General features: G+C 49.8%; 1 protein-coding gene across 1 annotated transcript; it reads left to right on the forward strand.

Moving 5' to 3' along the window:
• The first annotated feature begins 5,949 nt into the window (after window positions 1-5,949).
• On the forward strand, window positions 5,950-11,126 carry DNAJC5G (DnaJ heat shock protein family (Hsp40) member C5 gamma). The gene is made up of 6 exons (XM_049784682.1): window positions 5,950-6,062; window positions 6,267-6,555; window positions 7,873-8,014; window positions 10,012-10,082; window positions 10,358-10,435; window positions 11,097-11,126. The coding sequence occupies exons 1-6, from the start codon at window positions 5,950-5,952 to the stop codon at window positions 11,124-11,126; spliced, it is 723 nt and encodes a 240-aa protein (XP_049640639.1).
• Window positions 11,127-11,523: the final 397 nt, after the last annotated feature.

The following is an 11,523-nucleotide window of genomic DNA, read 5'->3' on the forward strand; positions in this document are numbered from 1 at the left end:
GTGCTCCAGCCCTCTGGACCTCTTTTCCTTGACCCCAGTAATATACTATTTTAGGGGGCCAGAGCAATAGCACAGCAGTGGGGCATTTGCCTTGCACACAGATGACCCGAGATGGATACAATCTTCTCAACATCACCTCATTCAGAAAGAGAGAGGGCCATAGAGTATAGTGGTTAAGGCCTTGCAAGTAGCTAATCTCATTCCTAGTACTGCATATTGTTCCCTGAGCACCCTGGGGTCAATCCTGAGCACAGAGCCAGGAATAGATCCCCACACGCACCCCAAGCAAGCATTTTCGGGTATGGCCTAAAAACGTGCCCCCCATTATGAAGAGAAAAGAAAAGTAACATGTATCTATGTTCACAGAGGGAAGCGAGGTGGCAAGAAATCTCTGGGGTCAAGGCGAGGAGGAAAGGTCAGTGAAGAGTCTGAGAAGTGAGAGGCCGGGACCCTCAAAGGATGCCAATACTGCGTCACTGGGTGAATACCCTTGGGGGGAGTCCCCAGGCAGTGGGGTTTTTCTTATTCAAAGGCTGTGAAGCAAGAGGGAACAGGATGTGCCAGAGGAGTCAGGAATGGGGCTCAGTGGAAGTACATTTGCCTTGCATGGGTGAAGCCCAGAGTTCTGGCCTGAACACTGCAACACAAACTTTAAAAAACACAGAACTTGGAATGCAGTCTAGTACAACCTTTATGGAAAGCGATATGGAGATTCCTTCACAAACTGGAAATTGAGCTTCCATACGATCTAGCTATACCACTCCTAGGAATATACCCGAGGAACACAAAAATACAATACAAAAATCCCTTCCTTACTCCTATATTCATTGCAGCACAATTTACAATAGCCAGACTCTGGAAACAACCAAGATGCCCTTCAACAGATGAGTGGCTAAAGAAACTGTCGTACATATACACAATGGAATACTATGCAGTCATCAGGAGAGATGAAGTCATGAAATTTTCCTATACATGGATGTACATGGAATCTATTATGCTGAGTGAAGTAAGTCAGAGGGAGAGAGAAAGACACAGAATGGTTTCACTCACCTATGGGCTTTGAGAAAAATGAAAGACATTTTTAACAGTATCTCAGAGACAAGAGAGATGAGGGCTGATAGGTGCAGCTCATGACATGAAGCTCATCACATAGAGTGATGAGTGCAGTTGGAGAGATGACTACACTGAAAACTATCATAACAATGTGAATGAATGAGGGAAGTAGAAAGCCTGTCTCAAGTACAGGTGTAGGGGGGTGGGGAGGAGGGAGATCTGGGAAATTGGTGGTGGGAATGTTGCACTGGTGAAGGGGGGTGTTCTTTACATGACTGTAATCATACAACTATAATCATGTTTGTAATCACGGTGTTTAAATAAAGATAATTATAAAAAAAACACACAGAACTGGGGCTAGAGACATAGCACAGTGGTAGGGCATTTGCCTTGCATGTGGCCGACCCAGGATGAACCCAGGTTCGATCCCTAACATCCTATATGGTCTCCCGAATCTGCCAGGAGTAATTTCTGAGTGCAGAACCAGGCATAATCTCTGTGCACTGCCAGGTGTGGCCCAAAAACCTATAAATAAATAAATACATAAATAAATAAAATAATATTTTTTTAAAGCACAGAACTGACAGAAAAACAGAATGGTAGAAACTTGAGCTGCTGGGGCTCGAACCCAAGGTAGGGCTGGGACCCCATGGAAGGAATCCGCACTCCTCAGGTCTTTTTTCCAGGACTAGTGAACATATGGCCAGAGAGACCTACAGGGGGTGTGGTGTTTTTCTTACATGCAGCCGACCCAGATTCTATCCCCAGCATCTCATCCCGAAGCTCCCCCGGGAGTGATTCCTAACTTGACCCCTAAGATTGCTGGATTTGGCCTCCCAAAAAAAACAAACAAAAGACATGACAACCAGGCCTGTCACCATAGAATGGTGTTGAAAGGGGGCCGGAGAGATAGCATGGAGGTAGGGCATTTGCCTTGCATGCAGGATGGTGGTTCGAATCCTGGCATCCTATATGGTCCCCCGAGCCTGCCAGGAGCGATTTCTGAACGTAGAGCAGGAGTAACTCCTGAGCGCTGCCGGGTGTGACCCCCAAAAAAATAAAAAAATAAAAAGAATGGTGATGAAAGGTAGGGGTCTGGTTAGAGAAAGCTGACACAGTATACCCCCCTCCCCGAAAAAAAGTATCTGTCAGGAGATGAACCTCTAAATACTAACCCAGCGCCTAGGAATGGATTGGATGAAGGCAAAGTTTTCACCTCCATTCTCAACAGATCTGTAGGAATCCACTAATTTGGGGCTCACAGGGCAGGCCCTGTCTGCCTACCAGGTTTGTCTGCCCCATCTCTGGGTATTGGCTTGCTACTTAGCACCACCAAGAAGCTGGGGAAAGAGTGATAAAAACTAGAAGAGGGGTAAGAAAGAGATTACTGGATGCTCAGCCGTTGCTCCTGTTCTGAGTGGCGCAAACACTGCCTCCTGCAGGCCGTAAGAGGAACTGAAGCAGCACACATGTGCCCTGCAGACTCCAGTCCTGTTGGGTCACTTTTGGGGAAAGGGTTAGCGATATTGGATCAGGAGCCTCAAAAAATCCTTCTAACCCAGTAATTCCACTTTGGGGAATGTTTACCCTGAGGGAGGGGGAAGATGCAAACGTCTGTAGATGAAATTTTTCATGGTAGGGTTGGAGAGAGAGTACAGGTCTTCGAGAGCAGGCGGACAAGCAGGGTGTGAGCTCCAGCATCTCATATGCTCCCCAGCACTGTCAGCAGCCACTCATGCTCATAGAGCTAGAAATAAGCCTTGAGCACTGTGGGGTGTGGCCCAAAATTATTTTTTAATTATAAGATTATGTTGTTTTTTTCATTATAAGGTTATTATAATATTCAGGTTGGAATAATCCAATAGATTGGTTTGAAAGAATTTAACCATCCAGGGCCGGAGAGATAGCATGGAGGTAGGGTGTTTTCCTTGCGTGTAGAAGGACAGTGGTTTGAATCCCAGCATCCCATATGGTCCCCAAAGCCTGCCAGGAGCAATTTCTGAGTGTAGAGCCAGGAGTAATCCCTGAATGCCCTCAAGTGTGGAAGAAAGAAGAAGAAGAAGAAGAAGAAGAAGAAGAAGAAGAAGAAGAAGAAGAAGAAGAAGAAGAAGAAGAAGAAGAAGGAGGAGGAGGAGGAGGAGGAGGAGGAGGAGGAGGAGGAGGAGGAGGAGGAGGAGGAGGAGGAGGAGGAGGAAGAAATAATGAAAAAGGCTAAAGGGGCCGGAGAGATAGCATGGAGGTAAGGCGTTTGCCTTTCATGCAGGACGGTGGTTCGAATCCCAGCATCCCATATGGTCCCCCGAGCCTGCCAGGAGCGATTTCTGAGCATGGAGCCAGGAGTGACCCCTGAGCACTGTTGGGTGTGATCCAAAAACGAAAAGAAAAAGAAGAAAGAAAGAAAGAAAGAAAGAAAGAAAGAAAGAAAGAAAGAAAGAAAGAAAGAAAGAAAGAAAGAAAGAAAGAAAGGAGGGAGGGAGGGAGGGGAGGGAGGGAGGGAGGGAGGGAGGGAGGGAGGGAGGGAGGGAGAGAGGGAGAGAGAGAGAGAGAGAGAGAGAAAGAAAGAGAGAAAGAAAGAAAGAGAGAAAGAAAGAAAGAAAGAAAGAAAGAAAGAAAGAAAGAAAGAAAGAAAGAAAGAAAGAAAGAAAGAAAGAAAGAAAGAAAGAAAGAAAGAGGCCAGAGAGAGCAGAGGCAGGGCATTTGCCTTGCACACAGCTAACCCAGGACAGACGGTGGTTCGAATCCCAGCATCCCATATCCCCCCGAGCTTGCCAGGAGCAATTTCTGAGCACAGAGCCAGGAGTAAACCCTAAACATCACCAGGTGTGGCCCCAAAACCAGTCAATTAATAAATAAACTGCTAAAATATAAATTAAAAAAAAAGAAACCATCCAAGCTAGATACTGCAATTAGGTTCTAAAGTACAGTCGCCTTACTACTGTAGTTTCAGCATTACTACTGTGCTCTGGTATTACTACTGTAGTAACAGGATTACTTCTGTACTCTAGTACAGAGGAGGTGGTGGCACTTCACGATGTATTTAAAGGTTTCTGAAGAACTGTTGTGACTGCAAATGTACTGAGTAGAGGGAAGCGCGAAGGAACAAGATGAAGGGCAAGCAATGCGTTGTCAGTGCAAGTGGGGACCACCGAGGGGATGCAGGAAGAAGGATGGTCAGGATTGCAGGCACACGAGGTGGAATTTCTGGGGGTGCAAAGCTGTTTCCAGCGGGAAGGGAACTAAAGGGTCCAGTGGGGACCCCAGGAGGCTGAAAAGGACTAGGGGGGAAAAAATAACATGTCTAGGGACCAGAGAGACAGCGCAGCGGGTAGGGCATCTGCCTTGCACTCAGCCGACTCAGATCTTGGCCCTACATGAGCCCAGATTGCAACCTGGAAGGGCGGTCGCCTCCCCCTGGAACTGGGATGTCGCAGGATGCTGTAGCCACCGGGTTGGACGCTCTTCTTCCACGTTGCCTTCCCCGGCGTGAAAGAAGTCCCAGGCTCGCGCATGCTCTCCTCCAGGTTCTTCCGGTGGCGCCAAAAACCGACCCGGAGGATGGCGGCAAGGGTGCGCAGGCGCAGTAGACCTTGGGGCCCTGCTCTGTGAAATTTCACAGCCTAGTGGGGGGATTGTAGGTTGCATGTGGCCGGCAGGAGTGAAGAGTGAGTCGGGGTATGACTTCCACGGATTTGGGGAGACCCCCACGGAACCCAGAAACCTTGGTAGCCAGAGCATGGTGCTTGGGGAGCCCTAGGCCTAGCCCTTGGGCCTCTGAAACGAACGCCTGGGTTCTGTGTCGGTTCCCTCACTGGTCCCCAAGTCACCCCATTTCCTTTTGAAGCTCTTGCATCTGCCTGTGATCCCCAAGGCCCAGGGCTGGCAGGGTCGAGAGGAGTCTATGGCCTGGCCGAGTTGAAGAGGCCCAGGAAAAAAAAAAAAAAAGAAGAGGCCCAGGAACCCAGGGGTCTCTTCAGGCCCTGAACTGCCCAGATCTGTCCCAGCCCCCCAACTCTGCCCCTTCCCTGGAGGTACAGAGTGGCTCTGCTCTGCACAAGCCCAGCTCTCACCCTGGCTTGCACCTCGAAACACAGAGCCCCAGGATGCTGGGGAATCAGATTTCTTCTCTTCCTGTCCTGCTCTTTGCCGTAGTTGTCTGAATTAGGATTCACCAGCTCCCACACTTGACCCTAGTCCTTGCACAACTGCACGTGATGTCTACACAATCACACATTCAGTTGAGGTCCTGAGATCACAAAGATAGACTCCAGAATGGGGCCCCCAACTGGGGATCAAACCTGGGGAGCCACATCCCTGAACCCCTCTTTTCTTTCAGAGCTGGTTCTTTTTTTTTTACATGAAGATAACAACCCTCCAACTTATGCACACACACACACACACACACACACACACACACACACACACCCCTAGTGGTATTTTTCAAGGTCCTGTCCCCTGACCTGGAAGGTCCCAAGGACTCCAGGAATCCCCCCCCCCAAGATTCTGTGTTTCACCCCCATAGCCCTTTCCTGCCATCTGAAAGATACCTGAGTTTATAGCCAATTTTCATTCAAATCCGCTGGAGAAGGGGATGATTTTGCCGCTTTCTCAGCCAAGAACCATGTCATCCTGAACATGTTGTGAGGAGACAGGGCAGAGAGCAGATATGGGGGAGCAAGGGAGAGAAAGCCCTTTTGACCACCTGAATTTGAATGTCTTTTCTGGCACCTTCATTTTCCTGCTGGTCACAGACTGGGGGGCCTCCACCCCACCATTGTTGTCTCAGACTTGCCCCTGACACATCATTTGCCCACTAGGCCCCGAAGGCATGACGTTCTGTCACTGGACGGTCACTCTGAGTGGCCTTTCCTGTGCATGCTCCCTTTCCTGACCCAGATCATGGCGGATGTAGATGAGGCAGCCCGCCATCTGTCAAAAAGTGGGAGCACCCTCTATGCAGTGCTGGAACTGAAAAAAGGGGCTTCGCCCGAAGATGTCAAAAAGGCCTACAGGTTCACTCCTCAGCCCCTCACCCCTCACTAGCCTGGAATTGACCCCTCTGATCTTTGCTCTCTGATCCCTGGCAATCCCCCCCCCCCCCAGTCTTCCTTTGGGGACTGAACAGGATCCTCACCCTCTTGGGCAGCAGGAAAAGAATTCAGTGGAGCTGTTTCTTTCTTTGGGCCCCTCTCTGCCTTCCTTCTTTTCTCCTCCAGCCTTTCACCCCAAAATCCTCTACCCCCTCATGCTCTGTCCTCTTCCCCACCCACCTTCGGGTATTGTCTGGACAGGAGATTGGCTTTGAAGTACCACCCAGACAAGAATCCAGGGAATCCACAAGCAGCAGAGACATTCAAGGAGATCAACACGGCCCATACCATACTGAGTGACCCAAAGACGAGGAAGATCTATGACAGACATGGCTCTCTGGGGATCTACATATATCAACACTTTGGCGCACAGGGCGTCACATACTATTTTATCATGAACAGTTGTTGGTTCAAGGTATGTAAAATCATATTTCCAATCCTGGGTGAACGGGTCTGAAGCAAGGACACACATGAAATATTCCAAACCAGGCTGAAGATGAAACACATGTAGTCTGGCAGTCTTCTACCTCATATTGAGGGTGAGTTGCCTGCCAGAACTATCTTTTGTTGTTGTTGTTGTTGTTGTTGTTGTTGTTGTTGTTTTTGGGTCACATCTGGTGGCACTCAGGGATTACTCCTGGCTCTGTGCTCAGAAATCACTCCTGGCAGGCACGGGGGGGGGGGGGGGGGGGGGGGGGGGGGACGGGGGGGGGGGGGGGCGGGACGGGGACCATATGGGATGACGGGATTTGAACCACCATTCGTCCTGGATCAGCTTTGTGCAAGGCAAATGCCTTACCACTGTGCTACCTCTCCAGCCCCAGAACTATCTTTTTTATTGAGGACAGAGACCACCCCAGGTGGGGTGTTGAATCATAGCCAGGAGTAACAGCCAGGAGTAACCCCTGAGCATCAAAACGGGTGTGGCCCAAAAACCAAAAAAAATAAAAAAATAAAAATAAAAATAAATAAAAATAAAAAAAGCAATCTTTGTTTTGGGTGAAACCAAGTTGTAAACAAATAGAAAGGAATCAGGGATGATCTTTGTTTTGGGTAAAATAAGGTATAATCTAACAAAGTTAGCCTCTTTTCTAATCTCTTAAGAATAAGGAATGGTTAGGGGTCGGAGAGATAGCACAGTAATAGGGCATTAGCCTTGCACACAGTTGATCCAGGATGGACAATGGTTCAAATTCCAGCATCCCATATGGTCCCCACACCTGTCAGGATTGATTCCTGAGCGCACAGCCAGAAATAACCCCTGAGCACCGCCGGGTGTGACCGAAAAACAAAAACAAACAAACAAAAAAAAAAGAATAAGGATGTGGGAGGGGGTAGCTATAGCACAGTGGGAAGGGCATATTTGCCTTGCATGTGGCCCACCAGGGTTCAATCTAGCATCTCAATTGGTCCCCGGGGCTCACGGAGTAACTGCAAAGAAGAAGGAAGCAAGGGCCAGAGTGATAGGATAGTGGGAAGGATGTCAGCCTTGCACGGGTTTGATCCCCATCATCCCATATGGTCCCAAGCCCTTAAGAAATGATTCCTGAGTGCAGAGCCAGGAGGAAGCCCTGAGCACTGCCAGGTGTGGTGGGAAAAAAAAGACATAATGGAAGTGGGAGCCCTGGGTTCCTGGACAGTGAATCCTCTTAGGGCAAACTCACGGTCAATGTGCAAGGATATGAGAGAGAAAGAGAAGCTGGTGGGACAGACCTTTTCCCCTTCCTTTCAGATGCTCATGTGCCTGTGCTGTCTGCTCACCTGCTGCTATTGCTGCTGCTGTTGCTGCTTCTGCTGTGGGACACTCCGGCCTCCAACCGATGAAACTACCAGGAGAAATTACCAGGTCTACACTCAGCAGCCTCCAGGAGCAGGTGAGAGGCTGGGGCCAGAATTGAGTGACTAGTGCGTTTAAGAAACACTTGGGATGTGGGAGAGAAACAGACTGGAGGAGAAACTCTGAAGCTCCTTATGTATGGGTCTAAAAAAAGAAAGAGTTGATTGGGCCCAAATCCAAGTGCAGCGGAGAGGGCTTTTGCCTTGCACGCAGGTGACAAAGGTTTGATCCTGGCATCCCATATGTTCCCGAGCCTGCCAGGAATAATTCCTGGGTGCAGATCTAGAAGAAAACCTTGAGCATTACCGGGTGTGACCCAAAAACCAGAACAAAAACTAATTAAAAAAAAAAAAAAAAGGGGTTTGCATGAGCTCTTCTGTCCTTTTGGTCTCTCACTACTATTGTAAGGAATGGGATGGGAATTAGGCGGTGCTGCGGGAGGGAGCCCTGGAAAGGGCAGTAGCTAAAGATGAGTTAGAGGATGCTTCTGACGCCTGGTCTCACCTAGAAGTTGAGGAATCATGGGGACTCCCTCTGCAAGTAAACTTGAAAGTGGCATCATTTGGGGCCGGAGAGATAGCATGAAGGTAAAGTGTTTGCCTTTCATGCAGAAGGTCAGTGATTCAAGTTCCGGCGTCCCATATGGTCCCCCGAGCCTGCCAGGAGCGATTTCTGAGCATAGAGCCAGGAGTACCTGAGCACTGCCAGGTGTGATATCCCCCCCCCAAAAAAAAGAAAGTGGCATCACTGGCAGTCTCATCAGTGCCACCTTGTGATGCCCATGCATAACTGCAGGACAACGGCTGCTAGAATAAAACATCATGAGACTGAATGATTATTATCTATAGTTTGTTGTGTTTTTTTTTTTAAATCCCATCCTAGGAAAACGAGAAAGCTATGCACAAGAGGACTCTAATAGCATTGGTTAAAAGATAAAGAAGATTAAGGTATGGAAACATATGCAACAAGGATAAGGAAAGAGATGGAAAGATAATAGAGCGGGTAAGGCATTTATTTGCCTTGCACATGGCTAACCCAGGTTCAATCCTGCCACCCCGTATGGTCCCTCGAACCCTCCAGGAGTGATTCCTGAGTGCAAAGCCAGGAGTAGGCCCTGAGATCCCCCAGGCGTGGCCCCAAAATAAAAAGTAAGAAGGGAATATAGATTCAGGGGCTAGAGCAATAGCACAGTGGGTAGGCTGTTGCCTTACATGCAGTTGACCTGGGTTCAATCCTCAGCATCCCTGATGGTCCTCTGAGCACTGCCAAGAGTTAGGAGTAAGCCCTGAACCTGCTGGGTGCCATTTCCTACCTCTATAAAAGAAGAAAAAAAAAAAAAAAAGAATATTTAGACCCATTCCAGAAGGGACATTCATGGCAGCTTTATATCTTTGAGAGAGGAGTACAGGAATTTCTGTCCTTACATAAAGGGGTTTTCTCTCTTTCCAGTGATCTCTGCTTACTGTGCCTCTTCCTCTGCCCAAGGTGCTGACTTCATGATGTGCCATCTACGTCCCAGTCCACTGGACCCTTTGGGGAGAGCAGGTAGCCCGTCCCTACATAGACCCTGCCTCAGAAGCACTGATGACATTCGTCCCCATGAGGGGCTGTCTCTATCCTTGATGGCATCACTGGCCACTCTTCCTCTCCACTCCTCTCAATTTTACCCAGGGGGTGGCCTCTCTTCCCTCTCCTAAGGTGGGCTCCAGCAGCCACTCTGGTTTTCCTTGGCTTTCCCCGAGTATCTTCTGCCCAGTGTCTTCCTTGGGATCTGGGCCCAGCTCAGCTGAGAAGGCCCCAAAGTCATTGGTAGTCTCTTCACCAAGGTGCTGATAACTGAAGCTGGAGCCCCCAGACAACCCCGCCCACCTTTGTTGCAACTCCCAGAATCCTTAGCGAGTCACCTTCCCAGGCCTGGGCACCTTTCTGGTTCCTGCCTCATCTTTCAGACACTTCTCTGAGGGCACCTGAGGCTGAAGAACTGCTAACCTAGGGGTGGGCTGATGCTCACCAACCGTGCCTGGCTCCCCACAGGCTATCCTGGGACCTCCCAACTGATGCAGGCCAGTCAACAGACATCTTCGATCTGGGGCCTGAACCTGACAGTGAGGAGGCTGTGCTCCCACAGCCCCCCAACCCACCAAACCTCCCCACAGCTTATCAGAATCTCCACAGACCCTTTAGTCTGCCCCACCCAGGATCAGAGCTCAGGAACACCTCAGACTTCTCTCTGCGACCTGGGAGAAGGACCAAAAGTGTCAATAAAGGAAATATTGTCCTGTCCCAGTGTGTATGAGTGGGTCAATATGCACACACACACTGTGTCTGGAGACAGGAAGTTGCCTGGAAGGGAAGGCCACGGTCTGCCACCCACGTCTAGCCGGGCCTGGCAGAGAGCAGAAGTCAGCCCATCTGTGAGCGTGGGGCAAAAGCTTCTGGAAGCCTCGTCATTGTGACCGTATGTTCTAACATATCCCTGGAGCCCAAAAATAGGCCCCCAAAGTCAGGTGTCCTCTGCCACGCCCAGCTCCTCTCAACTTCCCGACAAGTTGGAATTCCCTGGGGTGGCTCCAGAGATGCATTTGGGGACCAGCATCTCACACTTTCCTCAGGGAGTGGCTAGGAAGGACAAAGGGGCAGCAGCCATTCTAGCCTGCAAAATTGGAGGGAAGGGGATTGTTGGGGTCACACCTGGCAATGCTCAGGGCTTACTCCTGGCTCTGTGCTCAGGGATTAATTCTGGTGGAACTCAGGGACCCATATGGGATCAAATCTGGATCAGCCATGTGCAAGGCAAATCTAAGGTGATAAAGAATTGGGCAGGGTCTGAGAGATGGGACATCAGGTGTCTTTTGCCTATATGCAGCTGACCTGGGTTCAATTCCCAGCACTCACCAAGAGTGATTCCTGAGCACAGAGCCAGGAGGAAGTTCTGAGCACTGCCAGATGTGGCCTAGAAATTAAACAACCAAACAGTTCAATGCCTCCCTCATCCCAATCACCCACTTCATTGGGGGGGGGGTGTTGTCCTGTTTTGAATCCTGGGGTTTACAGCAAGATACTAACTGACTAAACCAACTTGTGCTGGCTCTAAGTCCCTTTCCTATGCCCGGCCTCAGGCCCATGGAGATTCTGCGCCTCTGCCCTAGCAGAAGGACCCGAGGACTGAGCTTGGGGTTCACAGGAGCTTGCGGGGAGTGAGAGCCAGGTCCCCTATAACCCCCCGAAAACCGTGTGCCCGGCCTGTTTTTGCGTGACTCAGGGTCATCACAAGAACAGCTGCAGCTCGCCTTACAGGAGCTAAATTGGGAGCTGGAATGTCAGGCAGGGGCTCCCCACCCCCATGTTCCAGTTAATTTGGGGAGCAAGGGACAGACAGTGCAGTCCAGAGCGTGAGCAGGAGAGATCGGGGAAGCAGGGGGCAGACACACTCAGCAAACAGGCATTAGCTGGAAGCTCCAGGTCCCTTCAGGCCCAAAACAAGGCAGCTTTCGAAGGAGCAGAAAGGACAGAGAGAGACAGAGAGACAGGCCAGGCGAGCAGGAG

This window comes from Suncus etruscus, chromosome 12 (assembly GCF_024139225.1).
Source record: "Suncus etruscus isolate mSunEtr1 chromosome 12, mSunEtr1.pri.cur, whole genome shotgun sequence".
Lineage (NCBI taxonomy): Eukaryota > Metazoa > Chordata > Mammalia > Eulipotyphla > Soricidae > Suncus > Suncus etruscus.

What these genes read in the sequence shown, in the direction of transcription:
- DNAJC5G (XM_049784682.1), top strand. Translation starts at nt 5,950, where the DNA reads ATGGCGGATGTAGATGAGGCAGCCCGCCATCTGTCAAAAAGTGGGAGC. An exon ending in GATGTCAAAAAGGCCTACAG is followed by an intron (nt 6,063 to 6,266) that starts GTTCACTCCTCA and finishes TTTCTCCTCCAG; the next exon opens with CCTTTCACCCCAAAATCCTC. An exon ending in TCAGCAGCCTCCAGGAGCAG is followed by an intron (nt 8,015 to 10,011) that starts GTGAGAGGCTGG and finishes GGCTCCCCACAG; the next exon opens with GCTATCCTGGGACCTCCCAA.